General features: G+C 37.2%; 1 protein-coding gene across 1 annotated transcript; it reads left to right on the top strand.

Annotated features, from left to right (window-relative positions):
- The first annotated feature begins 1320 nt into the window (after window positions 1-1320).
- On the top strand, window positions 1321-18220 carry ddx61 (DEAD (Asp-Glu-Ala-Asp) box helicase 61). Its single transcript, XM_020934340.2, has 13 exons — window positions 1321-1487; window positions 2782-3800; window positions 3891-3995; window positions 4414-4543; window positions 5316-5462; window positions 6077-6171; window positions 7004-7126; window positions 9992-10120; window positions 11850-11966; window positions 12957-13020; window positions 13113-13214; window positions 14095-14291; window positions 15072-18220. The coding sequence occupies exons 2-12, from the start codon at window positions 3567-3569 to the stop codon at window positions 14286-14288; spliced, it is 1440 nt and encodes a 479-aa protein (XP_020789999.1). The 5' UTR covers window positions 1321-1487; window positions 2782-3566; the 3' UTR covers window positions 14289-14291; window positions 15072-18220.
- The last annotated feature ends 839 nt before the right edge of the window (window positions 18221-19059 follow it).

The raw sequence follows: 19059 nt of genomic DNA, 5'->3' as shown, positions 1-19059 counted from the left end.
ATTCCCATGATAAATATTGACCCCAAAAGTGATTGTTCCATTTATCACGTTTTGGTCGATATAGTAGTTATGGTGGCAGGCCTAGTGCCACTACATTATTCAACAATGTGTCCCTGAGGTGGTCACTCTGTGTCCATTTCTAAGTACAACATTTTTCTAAACATGAACATAACATAAAGGTAACTTATGTAACATTCTGGAGGTGCTGTGTCACCTGCATTATTCTGTCTGAATGGAATAGAAAAAAACTTAGACAAATTTTATTGATACACAGGGGGGAAAAAAAAACAAACATTGGAACATTCTCTATAGAGATAAATATATTTTAATGCCATTCTACAAGTATGGCATAATACTAGTGTTTTTAGCTTAATTTATTTATTGATGGTTACTGTAGTGGTTGGAGATTTGTGTTATTTGTTGTGTCTGTGCACATGGAATAGAAGGAAATGTAATTTTGATTCCTTGTACATGTGAAGAAACTGACAATAAAGCTGAACATTGAACTTTGATACTCTGCAATATATTTAGCCAAAATAAGAACATTTCCATGGAGACAAGTTGAAGGGCCATATAAGAGTCAGGTTTGTGGACTTGCAAGGAAGATCAAGGCCACAATTTTTCAGTGCAATAAACAACCAAAATAAAAACAATTTTTAAAAAAATACTTTATTTTAGTCGTGGGCTAAAAAGTTGCACACTGTGGCTTTAATAGTCCTCAGATGATAGGAAATGTTAGGATGACCAGATTTTCAACATTCCAAACACTCTGGACACACTCAAGTTGGGATGGTTGGTATAAATAAAATTGTAGAGGGAGCATATAACATTGTCCATTCTCATGTCAGTCATAATCTGAGGGACTTCTGTTGCTTTTTTTTTTTTTTTTCTTTATTGTCATTTACAAGCATGGATTTCTGTATTTTGGCTAAACAAATGGCGATTTATGCTCCTCTTTACTGTTGGCGGGGATCAGATTAATCAAAATTGTGATAGTCCTGGTTTAGACCTGATGTAGTCCTGATTTAATCTTAGTTTAGATCAGACTGGTCAACAATGGGGACAGCTGGGACATTTCTTGAATAAAACTGGGACAAATAAGTGGTTTTGTATAAATCTGCTGGGACAGGGGACACAGGGCTCCAAACTGGGACTGTCCCGGGTAAAAAGGGACGTCTGGTCACCCTACTGAGTTAACAAACGCACTGTAACCCCGCTGTGCTTTGTGTGCATGTGCTTTTTTTGCTTTTCGCTGGTATCTTTGTGTGAGGGTAGGAGGCGCCCGTGATGTTGGGCCCGAGCTGTGAAAAGGAGGAGCGAGTCCCCGAGGAAGAGGAGACGAAGAAGAAGGCGACCATGTTGATTTAAGAAGATACACAAAGACGCGAACCTTTTCAACGACAGAACAACAGATTAAAGACAATACCGAAAAAATAGCAGATTACCCGCAGACTCGGCATCCTTTGTGAGCGGACACAGACGCACAGGTACGCACGGAGACGTTTAAAGAGCCGCGGCGCGCATAAAAACAGTCCGGCTGCTTCACGTTAGCCACCGTTAGCATCGTTAGCATTGGACTCATTTTGACTGAAGTAGCGTCGAGTTTAGTACAATCTGAACTACTCAATTTAACTCAAAATATCAGTTCGGAAATGATACAATTGAAATCACAAACTAGCCGCGTTTTTACTAGTCCCAACGAAATAAACTCCTTAAAGATGAACGAATAAATGGTAAATTATATTTTTGTAAGCGTCAGTAGCTTAGCCGTTAGCATCACCGTGTGGCGTTGGCTGAAGCTAACCTTAGCCATATTGTTCCGAGCCGATCCTGATTTCCGTCAACACACAAGTTTTATGATGACTAAAATTCATTGTAAAAAAGTAAATTTGTATGAATTATATTGTCGTAAACTTATTCTAAACGTTAATCATTTTGTGTAGCGTTAAAACAAGTTTAAGTGTTGAAAGTCTTAACAAAGATATCGCAGTTGTTGCCCTGGAGTTGGCGTTATTCATCGCGTTACTATCAAAAAACTAAACAACTTTAAAGCATTTCAAGCTTCATATAAACTAGAATCAAAAGTACATTTCAATATTTATAAGTTACATGTGAATAGATAACAAAACATTAATATAGAAAGTACTCGCTAATTTGTTTTTAGATGGCAAAAAGCAAGGATAATGTATAGAAATGATCAAAACTTGGACTTAGACAAACTTTATTAATCCACAAGGGAAATTATTTGGACACAGTAGCTCACATCACAATATATTATAATAACAAAAAGTAAAAAAATATAAATGGTAATAATTAATTCTAAATAAGTAGCAAATAGAGCAAGAGACAGGTGTCAAAAAAGGTATAAGTATATAAATGTATATGTACAAGTCCAAGTAAAATTAAAAAAAAGTCATAAAATATAAAATCTCAGCTATATATAAGATGATGTATACAATTCTCAAATCATATAATCCTGGTAAAACAATTTCTCAACTAATAAACATTTTGGTTAACTGAGAGACCACTGACTAAAAACAGCCTTAATGGTTTTTATATGGTTTGACTTTTTGTCCAAATTTGATGACTGGAAAAGGGAAACAACTATTTATCTCCACATACAACAAACATGACATGTAAAGCAGGTTTAATTACAGAGGAAACTAGTTGGACAACAATGTCAACATGAGTCTTTCATTTGAAAATGAAAGAACATGTGTACTGAAAACATCTTGTACCAGATTTTGCAGCACTTTCTGTAACCTTTGTGTTTGTGTGTAGGTGACCAGTTGGAGCAGTTGGCTGACTCTAGAAGCCGCGGGTTGATCCAGGCCATACTCGGAGCTGTGGAGTTCAGGACACTGAGGGGACAGCACAGATATAGACTCAAGGGGTGGAAAGCATTTTCTGCTTTGGACTTGAAAACCCCTCATAAGATTTGAGATTTCAGGCTCTTTTTGCTTTTCCTGTAAAGCAAGAAACAATAAGCAACGCAGTGGAAATAAACAGAATTCAAAAGACTATATGATTTTTGAAAGAACCTTGTACAAAGTTGGACATTCTTTTTTCAAGGACAGGGATAACGAGCGACACCTATGGACTCAAAGTGGAACCAGGAGATATTGATTTAGAAACAAAAGATAAATATTGAACTAAGATTATTTTGAAAGAAATTATTTCTCAAGTTCAGATTGCCTTAGTTGTTCTATTTCAGGACTTGAACCGCTTTGATACTTGTTCACGTATAATTTTCTATATTGTGGACAAGTAAATTGATGCATTTGTGTGCAGATTTCTCTTCATTTTGAAGAGCTCTTGTGTATAAAAGTGTTTTTTCTTGTTGTTGTACGTCAGTCACTCTTGTTAAAGGGACGGAGCTGAACGTACATGTGTATATGTATATAATACAAATTGACTTCTGTTTAAAAGCTTTGGACTCAAAAGAATAGAGAATATTGTTTGTTAATGCTTTATTAAGACTTTTTTACTTTTGAAGAGAGTTTTTAAAGAAAACCTAAGAGGCAAAAACCTAATACTTTGAAAAAAAAAAAACTCAAGACAAGAAAATGGCAACGGCCAGAACAGAAAACGTTGGGCCTGTGGTGATGGGACTGAACAAACAGAATGGGCAGCTCAGAGGACAAACCAAGCCCTCGGTCCAATCTGCCCCAGCTCCAGGGAAAACTCTTAGTGCTCCACAAAAGAGCTCCATCCCACAAGAGTCCGGAGGCATCAAGTTTGGAGACGACTGGAAGAAGAACCTGCAATTGCCCCCGAAAGACCACCGTGTCAGAACATCGGTGAGGTTCACATAAACCACTGGCTCCTGTATCAGTTAACGTGGTAACACTAAAGCTAATCTAGTGCCAACACTAATGTTTCTGCTGTAGGATGTCACAGCCACAAAGGGGAATGAATTTGAAGATTACTGTCTCAAACGAGAACTCCTGATGGGCATTTTCGAGATGGGCTGGGAGAAACCATCGCCTATTCAGGTATGTGCCTTTGGTTATCATTAGGCCTGCAACGTTTAAACAATTTATCATAAAATGGACTTAACGCGCTTTGAAACACATGCCAAAACACCCCAGTTAACATATTTCAGGCTTTATTTAGTTAAAAATGTTTCAGAAATCTCAGCAGAAACAATTGCTTGACTAGTCAACTAACTGAAAAGTAATTCAAGATTCAAGGATTTGTCATCATCACAAGTAACAATGAAATTACATCTATATTGTTAAACAGTAGCGTGACTTGTACAAAACAATATCAATTCATAAAGTGCAAATATTGTTATGTAAATTGAGGTTGCTGACTAGTCAACCACTAAAAATGTAGTTGCAGCTCCAGTTCTAAGTGTTGACTCAGTAAAGGAAGCAGATCAACGCTTGAGCTTAACGTCCACATGTTTAGGAGGAGAGCATTCCCATCGCCCTTTCCGGAAGGGACATTTTGGCTCGAGCAAAGAACGGAACAGGGAAAAGTGGAGCATATCTCATCCCGATGCTGGAGCGGATAGACCTTAAAAAGGACCACATTCAGGGTGAGTTGCATTAAACTTATTTTTTTCTTAGGTAAAGGTTCATTCTGTCTTCAGTTCTAAGCTTGGAATTAGTGTTTCTTTTGTCAGACAGCAGAGTTTGTTTACCTGCTTTACATGTTCTGCCTACTTCCTGTAACCTTCCTCAGAAGTGTCATGTGATGGTGTGGGAGTGAGACTGCTTTACTTGGTTTTTCCAGTAAAGTAAGGCTACAGGAAGTATCTGAAATATGTAAGGCAGATTAACAAACTCCAGTTTGACAATTTTTTTTATTTTTAGCACAATTTATGGAAATTTTGGTTTGTTTACCTTTTCAAAGAAACAATCTGTTTCACTCGTTCTTAACTGTAAATAAATAATCTGTCACTGGCTGTGTTTACATTCTAACCACAAAGTCTGACGTGTTTAATCCGGGGGACCGTGATCAGAAAGAAATGAGATGATTCACCTGTTTACATGTCATTTTATAACTCCAAAAATGTGTTTATAATCAGATTTTGAGTGCACATGTAACCGCAGCCACTCACTCAGACCCTAATGGAGGATGACCAATGGGGGAGTGGGTGGGGAAAAATCTGTTTGAGAATAGAGCTGCAATAAACTGAAAATGGGTGAATTGCCTTAAGACAATTTCATAAATGATATATTGTCACAGGGATTAGACACGATTCAGTGTGTTTTCAGATAGCCTACCTCAAAGTATCTTTATCATGTTTCTTATTTCAGAAATCTAGAATTCTTTTTAAACTCAAAACTTTTCTACTTGTCTTTCAGCACTTGTGATGGTGCCGACCCGAGAGTTGGCGCTGCAGGTGAGTCAGATTTGTATCCAGATCAGTAAACATCTGGGCGGAGTCAAAGTCATGGCAACGACCGGAGGAACCAACCTCAGAGACGACATCATGCGTCTGGACGAGACTGGTGAGCGCTCGCTGTGATCTTGAAGTGTGTGAAGTGTACATGACAAGATTTTTTTCTTATTACCTGGCTTGGGTGGATGTTACTTGTGCTAAATATTTATCATAGTTTTACACCAGTTAAGCAAAGTACAAAAATACAGGAAGTAGCGCTGAGTTCTAAAATAGAAAATCCATAGACTGTATAAATGGACATTGTGAACATGCTAGCCCAATGCCATAGGTGTCCCTCTTTAGTGCACTTCTTTAATACAGTCTGTGGGAATACCTTTACTGAAGACGTCAAAGAAAATTCCACCCAAAATGTAGGGACAATTCATGTGCAAAGAAGACTTTTTTTCTAACTAGAACTACTATTGTGTGACTTGGTTTGGCCTTTGTTTACAGTTCAGAAATGACCTTGATGTATGTCACAGCTGCTGCCCATGGCCAACCTAGAAGTAAAAATATAACCTTCAAAAAAATTAGCAAGATTTTTTTGTGAGATCTTAAATCGTTGTCTTAAATTCATTGTTGGCCATGTTCTGTTGAAATGCGTAGGCTAACCTGTCAAACACAGGGTGGAAGAATGTTCAGAGATCTAAACTAAAACGTTCTTGTGTTTCTCTTCTGCCTCAGTGCACATTGTCATTGCCACCCCCGGGAGGATCCTGGATTTGATAAAAAAGGGAGTTGCAAAAGTGGATCGAGTCCAGATGATGATCATGGATGAGGTAAAGGAAACCAGAGAAAATCTAATAAAGTTTAAACGGTATATTATGGACATATTGGAATTTAATATTTGCACAAACGTCCCAAGAGCTTTCCTGTTATTAGGTCTTAAAATGGGCTTACTTCAGTATCATCATATACTGTAGATTTATAACACAAGTCTGTAGAATTTAGTAATGTGGGTTCTAGGGGTGTATCAAAAGTCAGTATATCAATGTACCAAAGGAATATGAGGCCAGTTTTTGCCCAATCACTACAAAATCACGAATTACTATGAACCCAGTCAGTATTTAAACAGTGTTCTGCTCGACATAATAAAATAAATTAAAAGTGTCTATAGCAATGGTTTTTAGGCAGCCACCCCTTACTGATACTACACATCCAAGGAGTCACATTTTGTACATTTTAAAGTGTAAAGTTCTGTCAAGGCTGGGCAGTTAACCAAATTTATGTGATCAATTTGTGTATTTAGAATTGCTAAATTTTGAAATAAATTAATATATTACTATGAAACAGACTTACTTGCAGAGCAGGGTTATTGTGCATTGTGTATAAGTGACATTGCTAAAAAAAAGAAAGATGTATATCCTGTATATTTTTATCTATACAAATGTAGTTGAGGGCAGTTTACAATATCCTAAAGTAACAGGATGTGACTGTTTGAAAGACTTTGATTAAAATCATAGTTGTCCATAACTGGCCTTATCATCCAGCCTCAACTTCATGTGGTCGACTCAAACAAATGTGGTGTTCTGCTGAAGCTTTAGGGCCAATACCAGCTACGCTAAAACTGCAGTTGCCCCTCCTCTGTTTCTCACTGGTTTTGTCTTTCAGGCGGATAAGCTGCTGTCTCAGGACTTTGTGGTTCTCATCGAGGACATCATCAGCTTTCTCCCCAAAAAACGTCAGATCCTGCTCTACTCTGCCACCTTCCCCATCAGCGTGCAGCGTTTCATGGTGAGACTCAACAAAACTACACTTTGTGTTCAGTCGGGATTAGGGGTCTAGTGGGGCAGCAGTGGATTGCTGTGTCCTTGGGCAAGACACTTCACCCACCTTGTCTAGAACCAGAATCACAAAAGAAAATTATTTATCTGGAGGACCATTTTAAAAAGCTGTCTACATTAAAAGCAGTTATTGTAGATGTAGTGATGATGAAAGTTACTATATCAACTTATCGTTCAATATGATGGTTAGAACTATATATTTTTTGGGGTCTTTGCACTACTGGGACATTTCTTGTTATTTTTTTGGGCTACACAATATAATTTGACCTGTAAAAGGTTGCATTAATAATTTCTGTGACTCATTACAGATACAAACTAAGTACAAAAGTGTTTGATTCTGCTATTCATTTATTGCAGTTCAGGATAGTTTAACATGTTGTAGATGGGAACTTTTGTGTGGTTTAAATCTGCTCTTATTGTGCCAGTGGCATATGTTAGTTTCAATATTATCATTTATCGTCTGCATTTACTTCATTGATATCACACTTGTTCTCGTGCAGGTTTAATTTTGTCTCTTTTGTGCTGCAGTGCTCTCAGAATAATAACACTGAAACTTAACTTTGACGTCCCTAATGAAAAATGTAACTGCAGCCAACCGAGCCACACTCTGGGCTCTGAGCCGTTTGGCACCTCCTCACCTTCTTTGTTTTTTTCTTTTCTTTCTCCCTTTTCTCCTCTCCTCTTTCTTCCACCCTGCTTCTCTAACTCTTTCCCTTGCTCCCACCCTCACTTTCTCCCTTTCTCTCTCTCTCTCACCCCCCTTCCCCTTTCTTCCCGCCCCCTCTTTCTTCTCCCCCTCACTCTCCTTTTCCTCCTTCCCTCCACCTCCTCCTCTTGCTTCTCTCGTCTTTCTCTTCTCTGCTCTTTCTTTCTCCTCTCTCTCTCCTCCCTTTCTCTCCTCTCTCTCTCCTCCCTTTCTCTCCTTTCTTTCTTGCTCTTTCTCTCCTCCCTCTCTTCTCTTTACCTCTCCCCTTTCTCTCCTCTTTCCCCTTTCTCCGTCCTCCCCCTCTCCTCTTTCTCTCTCCTCCCTCTGATAGCCTGTCCAGTTCTGAGGTTGTTTGTGTTCAGGGCGTCTGTGGCAAACTCAGATTGTGTCATTGTTTTGATAAAGTCTTTAGCGACTGCACCCGAAGCAGTTTTTTTTTTCTTCTTAATGTCTTTGGGTGGAACCTTTATCAAAAAGCAGATTAAACAACTCTAAACTAAACAAACACATATTTGTTTTGAAGTTTACTTGACCCTGTTCCACTGAGGAAGTTTTATTATAAACTACAGTAAATGAATGTCTGCAATTTGTTGTTCACACCTATCAAAGTGCAGATTACATTCTTTTAGCTATGGTAGCCCTGGAGGCACACACTGATTTATAAACAAGTCCAGTTGTGAAAATGCAGTAGTTCGAGGAGTTGTGTGGTGAATATGTGGCCTCCACCTCCCCCCAGTCTCTGCAAATCTGTATCTGGGAAAGTGAAAGTGAAGTCTCAGCTGAATGTAATCTTAATGTCTTTTATATACAGGAGAAACTGTGACTGGCAAAAATACAACATAATATTTTAAAATGGTACGTCTCCAAAACAACTATTCGATATTATCATTTTTTGATTTATCCTATCAGGCCTCACAATTAAAGGTCCGATATTACGCAAAATTGACTAGTCTGAGCTTTAAATCGTGTTAGAATGTTGTTACCTCCTCAAAAACATACCCAGAGTTGTGTTTTGTTTTATTCACACATGTTTGAGTAAGTCTTTTATTATTCTGTCTACATTTCCAAAGCTCAAAATGCTCTGTTCCACCTTGTGATGTCATGAAGCGATGGTTTTCAAGTTAACAGCTCCTTTTACCTTTAGTTCAGTAGAGATTGGCAATTCCAGGGCTGAAATTATCCAAATGATTCTAGTGAAGGTGTATGGAGTTTCAAAACACAGTGGAGTATTTCCTCTCTTACCACATGACATCACAAGGTGGAACAGCGTGTTTTCTGTTTGAGACTAACTCTAAATAACCTTAAATATGCAGGTTTGTGCCTGAAAAGTATGAATGAAACTGGGTCACTTGGTCATAAAAAAGTCAAAAGTAGCAGTGCAGGTGCTTTAAGAGGATTAAACTTGAAATATTAATAATATAAGTGTAGCCCTCACTAAAAAATTTAAAAGTGGGTCTGAGGCACACCAACTGAATATATTAAAAGTCCTTTATTGCATGGAGGGACGCCAACGCGTTTTGACCAGCAAGATGGTCTTTGTCAGGGCATAAGTCAAATCTGCTTATGTTTTAGATGAGGTAACAGGATTGTAATATAGGACCTTTTTAAAATAAAGATCCTTCTCCTGAAACATCAAACAGCCTCAGATCAGTCCTGGATAGATATTGTATACACTGACTTGGACTTAGACAAACTTTATGGATCCACAAGTGAAATTATTTGGACACAGTACCTTACACATCACAACATATCATAATAACAAAGAGAAAAAATATAAATGTTAATAATATATTCAAAATAAGTAGCAAAACTGGCAAAAGACTGAAAAAAATGTGTTTGTACAAGTATAATACAAATATAGAAAAGTGAAGTAACACAAAATATATCGGCTATATATTTAAAACTGCTTTTATTGTCCAACCTGCTTTTAAATCACACCTTTATTTTTGCCCCATTACCTAGTTCTCTCTTTGTGCAGCGTGCAAAGAGTGTTTAGAAAAGCGCTATATAAATAAAATGTGTTATTACTACTTATTATATGCATGTACGCGCAGAATGATTACATAAGACCCACACCTCTAACTGTGAACTGTTCTTGTTTTGCTGTAGGCGTCTCACCTGCAGAAGCCCTACGAGATAAACCTGATGGAGGAGCTGACCCTGAAGGGCATCACTCAGTACTACGCATACGTCACCGAGCGCCAGAAAGTGCACTGCCTCAACACGCTCTTCTCCAGGGTACGGCTCGCATCTCCACCCACTCTCAAAATATATTTAATTTAATGTTAGTAATGAATTCTAAATAAGTAGCAATAAAAATGACAAGAGACAGGTGTCAGATGAGCCATAATTTCCGTATTTTCCGCACTATTAGGCGCTCTTGATTATAAGGTGCACTGTCATTAAATGGTCTATTTTTGAACTTTTTCACAAATAAACTGCACCGCACAGGTTAGGTGGCTCCGTCAGACTTTGTTTGGCGTGTTTACAGTGACTCTTGGCTTTGTTCAATTGTGGCACATAGGGAGGGTATTGTTTGGGACCGCTGGATTGTTGGTGTGTTCACAGTGACCCAGTTGTTCAGTTGTTTCTAGAAGTGGCACATTGCACTTGCTTTTTCGGTTCGTTCCTTCATTCCGTTCCTCGTCCGCGTGGAGTGATGAGTGTGGCTGCGGGTGTTTTTCGCTGCGCGGTCGCTGTCTGCTCCGTGCGTGTTTGTGTGCGCTGTGGGTGGTGCAGCTTTGTAGTTTACTGAAGTCGTGCTGGGACACCCGAGTGGATTCGTGTATAGGGCGCTCTGGATTGTGGGACACGCAGTCGTTTTTTGATGGGGTTGGAGGCTTATGAGTGCGCCCTATAGCCGGAAAATACGGTCTCTAAATGTATATGTACAAGTGAAAATAAAATGGAAAATAATAAATATCTCAGCTGTGTATAAGGAAAACAGTGCAAAGATGAAGTGATGATTAACAGGATGTAGGGTTATAGACAAACGTTTGATTCACAAGGGAAATTATTTGGACAAAGTAGCTCACACTCACACAGGGTTTTAGTGTTGTGTTTCATGGTGACGTTTTGAGCACTTTTGACCATTAACAAGTATATTCATATTTGGATTGAATTGTTAAAGGGCCCATTTTACACATACCTGGAGTTGTTGTTTCATTCACACATGGTTAATACCCAAATCCTGCATATTTAGGCTGAGTTGTCAGGTTTTCAAACAGAAAACACTTCCATATTCTGATGTCATGTGGTAAAACAAGTGCTTCACTGTGTTTTTAAACTCCACACATGTTCACTAGAATCATTGGATGTTTTCAGCCCTGGAATTGCCCATCTCTACTGAACTAAAGTTAAAAGGGTAGCTCTTAGCTTAAACTGACATTGCATGGTGGAACAGAGCATTTTTGAGCTTTGGAGATATAAACAGATTAATAATAATAAAGGATTACTCATAACAAAACAGGTGCGTTTGAGGACTAACTACATTCTATATGGCTTAAAGCTCATCAGAGTCAGTTTGGCTGAATATACTGTAGTACCTTTAATTGCTCTGGCAACGGTGCTGACTGTTGCATCAGTCTGAAATCAGTGGTTTGGGTTAAACATAGAGTAATTTGAATTTGGGACAGAACGACTGACAGGTCTGTGTCTTTGTTACACTGTGTCAGTCACATTTTCTATCTCTAATGTACTTCTTAGTTAAAGGGGAAACATACAAAATGGCTTCAGTGTTTCCTGGTGCATTATGTAATCCTTGTTTAGTCCACAGGAAAATTTTAAATGATTGTCACCCACAGCATTCAGCTCCAGTCAAATGAAGCTCATGAGGCTAGCGGTTATAGGAGCAAATGTGGAGCAGAGTTTTCTTTACGAATAAAATAACAAATTAAGAACACCGGGATCATGTAGACCTTAATAAAGTCTAAATTTTACTAAAGTTAATGTCACTTTTTCTCCACAGCTTCAGATCAACCAGTCCATCATATTTTGTAACTCCACTCAACGAGTCGAGCTTTTAGCCAAGAAGATCACTCAGCTGGGCTACTCCTGCTTCTATATCCACGCCAAGATGATGCAGGTGAGATCCAAACACAAGCACAATGTGAACAGGAAGCAGGTTACGCTGTAGGGCTGTTCACTACGTCACAAAAATGTTTGTATTGCAGTATTGGTGGTTTTCAGATTTCAGAATGTGATATCCTACTCCCACATGAGGGACAGACTGTTTTCCCAATTGATCACATTGTACTTTGTCCTGAAATATATAAAAGGTAAATTCACAAATGTTGAACCTGATCATTTCTAGGCATGGGACGATGTAGAAATTTATAGGGTCACTATTGTCATGGTAAAAATAATTGTGATTAACAATTTATATCATGATAATTGTGGACAGTTAAAAAATGTTATGGATATGAGTAATTATAATTTAAATAATATTATAAATAAATTCCATATTTAAACAACTCTTATTGTGATGTATTTTGTTATAACTGAAAACAACAATGACTTAAAGACTTTGCAGTGAACTTTATAGCTAAGCAGCTTTTATCAGGACATTGTACTGATAAAATGTCAATTACCTTTGTTGGCGTTTCTCACGATTATATAAAATGTCCCAAAATGATTATTATGTCCCCTTTATATAACAATAAATTATATTATTTTATTGTCCCATTCCTAATGATTTCTATTGGTGACAAGACTCAAGAACTCAGTGCATTACAACAAGAATCTGCATTTGAATTTTATTAATTTTAACCGCCCCCATCTGTATTAAATATTATTCTATAAAAATGTAGTGATGTCATCTGAAACTCACCAAAACAATCTGTAAGAAAATAATGAATATATGGCAACAGCACAAAGGTTTACCATCTGACAGAGATGGACTGTGAAAGTAAGATGTACAAATCTTAAAATTACTATTTCATTACTTACTTGCGTGTAACTTGCCTGGTGGAGGGTTCGTCACCTGCTCGTCTCCATGAAGATATGTACTATGTATTGTATATTTAAATAGTGCGTTATTACATTTCTCTTAAGCCACTTTAAAACTGTTTTTCAGGAATACAGAAATCGTGTTTTCCATGACTTTAGAAACGGACTGTGTAGAAACCTGGTCTGCACTGGTGAGTTACGTCAACACTTTCTTTGTATTTGTACCATTTTATATTTTTATAATGAAGATTGCTTTAATAATCAAACTTTTACTTTATGACAGACCTGTTCACTCGAGGTATCGACATCCAGGCGGTCAACGTTGTCATCAACTTTGATTTCCCCAAAAACGCAGAGACGTACCTGCATCGAATTGGAAGATCTGGTGAGTTCAGAATCAAACAAACCAAAACAAACCATGTGCTGAGAAAAGATGTTCTATGACTCAGTGGAAATTGCAGCAAAGTGACGCTCAAAATTCGAAAAATATTTAATCAAAACTACAATTTTTACATTTTGATATCCGTACGTTGTAGAATTACAGTAGTTTAAAGGTTCTATATTACACAAAATTTACTTTAGTGAAGTTTAAGCCATGTTAGAATGTTACTGCCTCCTCAAAAACAAACCTGGATTTGTGTTTTGTGAGTAATCCTGGTTTATTACTGAGAATTTAGATTTTTCGAGCTCTAGACAAACAAGCTGTGATGTCATGAAGTGGTAGTTTTCAAGTGAACAGCCCCTTTATTTCAGTACAGATTGGAAATTCCAGTGTTGAAATTATCCAAATGATTCTAGTGAGGCTCTATGGATTTTTAAAATGCAATAAGGTAGAACAGATCACAAGTTTGGATATTTTCATATGGGAGTGTGATGGATGTTAATCTGTCTTTATGTAAATGAATGTGATCTAAGATCAGAGCAGTGATTAAACATGTGTAAAAGCTCAGCAGACACAACTGTCTCCACCCCGCAGGAAACTCTGTGTTAGAGAAGGGGTGACTGAGGAGAGGCTGTTGGTCTGTGGCCAGGACAGGCCGAGGCCCTGTCCACATCTGCTGTAACAAGAATAAACTTTTGTCTGTATTCAAAAAACTCATCGGGCTTTGCAAATGGATAATTACTTATCATCAAGTGATACACAATTTTTCCACAACAAAAGCATCAAGGCCAGAAAAATCATCAGAATCTCTTGGTTTCCTGTTGAGCGTGTAACACTCTGAATTTTAATCTCATTTTGTCTCTTTTCCTCTCGTTTGGTGCAGGGCGTTTTGGGCACTTGGGTTTGGCCATTAACCTGATCACGTCGGAGGATCGCTTTAACCTGAAGGCCATCGAGGACCAGCTGGTGACAGACATAAAGCCCATCCCCAGCAGCATCGACAAGAGTCTGTACGTGGCCGAGTTTCACTGCGAGGGCGACGAGGGCGAAGAGAAGCATCCCCAGGACACCACCTAAACTGTGAGTACTACTACTACGCCACCTAAACTGTGAGCACACTGAATACTTACTACTTACTACCTACTACCACTTGATACCACTTACTATTACAACTGCTACTGCTACTTGATACCACTGCTACTTGATACTACTTATTACCACTAAGTACTACTACCTACTACTTGATACTACTTGATATTTCTTGATAGTACTCCTACTTCTTGATACTACTACTTGTACTAGATACGACTTACTACTGCTATGATTACTACCACTTGATACCACTTGTATTATTATTTTGTAGCTGGAAAGTTCCTGAGTGTGGCATTAAACCTCTCAATCTCATATTGCTGGTGTTTTATTGCTTAATTACCGTGGAAATCTGGTCCACAGATCTTACCTGTACCTCGGTGAAGCCCTTGGTGCAAAGGTGCACTCTAACCTTTCTAGTGGAGGGTTCGCCACCTGTTTGTCTCCATGGAAATGTTACTGCTTTGTCTAGAATGTTCCACAGTATAGATTAAACTTGTCTAGATAAGCAGGTTACAGCACTACATTACAGTTCAGATCTGTGGAGAGGCACCTCTATTCACAGAAGGAACTATTGAATTTTTGAGCAATAGAAACGCCTGCAATGAAGAAATGTTTAAAGTCATACTGTGGAATATTCCAGTTATTTTGTTGTGTTGTTATTTCTTAGGTGATATCAGGGTTTTGAAACATGTATATCTTTTATAATGGTAAATAAATAAATCAGTCTGAAGTTTAGTTTTGTAACTGGACCTGTTTTTGTTTTTCCAGAGTGGCTTTGGCCTCTGCACAGACTCTGGCTCCAGGCGACGCTTCAGTTTCACATTTCCTGTTTTCCTCGCCTGTGACGCAGAGGTTAACGCCGTATTTTTTTTAAACCACCTCTTTTATTTTCCATTTTGAATTTGGCTGCCATTGTTTCTCAAAATCTGAATCACCTCCCACTGCTTTGCACCAGATAATTATTTAAACTCCTTCAAATGTCAAACTTGATCTGAACCCTGGTCCTTTTTTTTTACATTTTTCCAGCATCCAGTCTTAATTTCACTGTTACAAAGGTGCGTCAAATTCACTACTGTTTTCACACAAGTGCCTTAAAACTCATAATTCATCCAGTCTGCTGTTGAACCCATAGCAGACAATGAGCACAATACAACACAGAAACCAGAATTTAATTTTAATTTAAAACATTTTATGCAAATTACTCAAAACACAAGCATCCTTCATCCTGAATGTGATTGTTGCAATAAAAAGGGCAGCTTTGTTCAATTACTGTTAGGACTGTTTCCCTATTACAATGTTGAGTGAGCAAAGGACTACCTATAACAAGGCTGTGAAAATGACCTAGAACGTTAATTTATGAGTGTTTTTGACACAATTTGAGTGATGCTGCAAACCGGAGGCATTTTTAACTATGAACTTCATAAATGGCAGGTGTCTGTTGTTCAACATTGGCCGCAGGTGCTGGGAAAGCGAGGACTGCTGCGTTGGTTCAGATTCATTTTGACGTTTGGGTTAAATTTCCGGCAACTAGCTTTCGAAGAGTATTTTGTGCAAAGAAGTGGAAGGTAAGAATTACAACTTTACAACGTAAGCCCTATAATATATTTATTTTATTTTAAAAGCCCCTCCATGTCAAAATCATGTTGGTGAATGTAATTGTTGCCAATATTTTTAGTGATTTGATGCCAAGCCCTTACGCATTCTTTCATTTTGTTGCTACTGGATAATCACTTATTTTTGTTCAAATTGTCAAACCGCAAACAGCAAGAACTTTTATTTTGTGGACCACGTTTCAATCTTGAATCCAGCTTAGTTTTTTAAAAGACTTTTACAAAACAGTTATCACAGTAGCAATTTTCAGTTTTCGCCGAGCAGTTTATTTTCTACAATCTTTGAGGGTTTGAATGTTTTGTCAAAAGCGAAATTGTAGCATCTTTGAAGAGGCAGCTGTGACTTTCATTTGTTCCCCTCCCCTTACAGAGCGTACTTAACTACAAAAAAAGACATAAAAAGAAATATTTTTGATTTTAGAAAATTATTTTTGATGTGACAGGAAAAGATCTAGGGGTATGAAAGATTTTGGGTGGGATTTTTCAAAGCAAATTATGCTCAGAAAGGGCATAGATGCACTTTGTCCAGTTCTGAAAAATAATTTCAAAAGTACTACTGGTTATTTTTAAGAACTTGAAAAAGTGCATACTAAAAAAGGAGTTTTCAAAGCATATAAATCTGCTTTATAAAGTGTAAAGGAGGATTAAGGTGCTTTCTAGTCATTTTTTTTGACCGTTGGGTCCAACTCCTGATTTTTTTTTTTATTTTAATTTTTTTATATATTCTTTAGAATAATTTTGGAAAGCAAATTGTAAATGATTCATTGTTTACACTAGTCGTTTACAATTACACAAAGTAGAAACTGCTTTGCTTCATATTTTTGGTGGAAAGTTGGAGTTGTTTTTTTTCCAAGATAAACATTTGAAGCAAAACCAAAAAGTGAAGAGTGTATGTTTATGAAAGATTGTGTGTGCGTGTGTGAGATTTTGAATGTGTTTGTATGAAAGTTATGAGTGTGTAAAGTTTGAATGGATTTACTACTGTTTTACATGCAGCTTCAACTGAACAGATGTCCTCAAAATCAAATATTTGTTTTACCAAATCTTCCAGTAACGCCTCCATCTTAAGGCTGCATGTAATAAGGGTAAATCATTTTTGTTTCAAGTTTTTGTTGACGTCGTGACTACATTTTCGACTGGTCAGGGATTTGACGTTTCTCATTGTCCATTTTATTTCCTGTTCTACAAATGTTCACAACTGTATTTTGTTTCCATTGAGATGACAGTTCTTCATTTTGTCTTTGCCAGTCCATCCCTGACCAGTATTCCCAAAACTCATGTGTGACCTGTTTACAATCCAAGTTTAAGTTAAAATGTTGTTAACTGATCTAATTTGTTCATGAAATGTATCTAGTATGTGCAAAAAACAGTAAAAATGAACAATTATTTATAAAAAGGACAATATTTTCCTGTTAAGAGTGTGGACGGACAAAAAGCAAAGAATTAATTGGTTTTATACGGTAATTTTTTATTGGTTTGAATCGGTCACTTATGAGTTTTGGTTAATGCAGTTTTGAATGTAAGTCAATGTCACATGTCAAGACGTCATTTTGTTTCATGCACATTCAAAATCAGTGCAAAAAGTTGGGGTGGGAGGGGAAGAATAAATAAAAATAATAATAAATTGGAAGATGATCTAAAGAAAATACTGGGTTTAAGATGATTTTGGGAGAAAATTGTGGTACATTTTGAGACTGTTAATTCAGAATTGGCAAAAAAAAAAAAACAAAGCAAAAGGCTAGTCTCAAAAAAATTACCCAAAAAAAGTTGAAGTTTCTGCGATGCAAGATTTAAATTGTAAAATGTAATTGCTGCACTAATCTGCTCTAAACATTGCTTCGGGACACTTCAGCCAAATTTAAAAGTGAAAATTGACAAAAAACTTGAGTGTTAAGCCTTACGCAGTATTTACAGATCACAGGGGATGTAAACGTGGATTTATAATTGGCTAAAATGTTGTTTTAGAAACGATTGGACATATTACAACAGGGTTTTTGCAAAGAGAAGTTATATTTTCTTTCAGAGCTTTTAAAATCTGACCAGAAGTTGTTTCTTTGACCTTGATGTGATCTCTAGAGGTTTTTATGGCATGTTGGTTTACACAATACCAAATTTGCATGTTTGGCCCTTATTTAAATTTTGTCAAATGTCTTGTTTTTATTTGTTTTAAATTGGAACATGCTGCAAAAATGGAATTTGTCTATTTATTTTGTCAAAAAAAGATGCCACGATGTCTTGTCTCCCTGTTGTAAAATGGAAATACTCGCAAAGGTTAATAAAACTCAATAAATTGGACTACTGAAACAAGCACTTCTGTCTTTGCGTTTTATGTTGACAGCCTTTTATATCACTGCTAACACAACTGTCACCTGATTTACTTAGATTGTAGGGCACATTTTTCAACTTGAATTGTTTAGTTGTTGCAAAAACTGGCAAAAAAAAATGTAAACAAAGAATTTAAGATTTTAAAGTACCCACATTACGCAATTTTCTGATCTGTTATAACATTTCCTCATCAAACATAACTGGAGTGGTGTTTTGTTCACACATGTTAAACCTGCATGTTCAGGCTGAGTTCTTCTCTCAAACTCCTCAAACACTGGAATCATTTGGCAGTATCAGGACTGAACAGAAGTTAAAGGTGTTAACTTGAAAACTGCAACAACATGATACTTTAAGGTGGAACAGAGCATTTTGAGCTTTGGAAATGTGGACAGGCTAATAAACTAAGATTACTCAAATGTGTGAATGAAACAAAACACAAAACCTGGTATGTTTTTGATGAAAAAACACCATTATAACATGACTTAAAGCTCACGAGTCAGTTTTGTGTATTATAGGACCTTTAATTGTCAGTTTATAACCCAGATTTAATCATTTTTAATGTTAAACTGCTTTGTAAGTTTGCTATTACAGTGAAAAACCCAATATATTTGTTTCTTTAACTTTCCACTTTACTTTGACTCTTAAAATACCTCCATGATTTGACCTTGAGGAGGCTCTTGAACCTAAGTTTTTGCTTTTTGATCGCTATGACCAATCACAGCACAGATTCCCTTCAATGTCCCGCCTATTTTCACCGGCGATTTGATTGACAAACATTTTGTCTAATCAGTAACGAGCCTTGTAGCACCTTAGCCAATCAG

This window comes from Boleophthalmus pectinirostris, unplaced genomic scaffold (assembly GCF_026225935.1).
Source record: "Boleophthalmus pectinirostris isolate CB_2022bp ecotype Guang Dong unplaced genomic scaffold, ASM2622593v1 HiC_scaffold_21, whole genome shotgun sequence".
Classification (NCBI taxonomy): domain Eukaryota; kingdom Metazoa; phylum Chordata; class Actinopteri; order Gobiiformes; family Gobiidae; genus Boleophthalmus; species Boleophthalmus pectinirostris.
The sequence above is the reverse complement of the archived record's forward strand: the minus strand, read 5'-3'. Positions and strand labels throughout refer to the sequence as shown.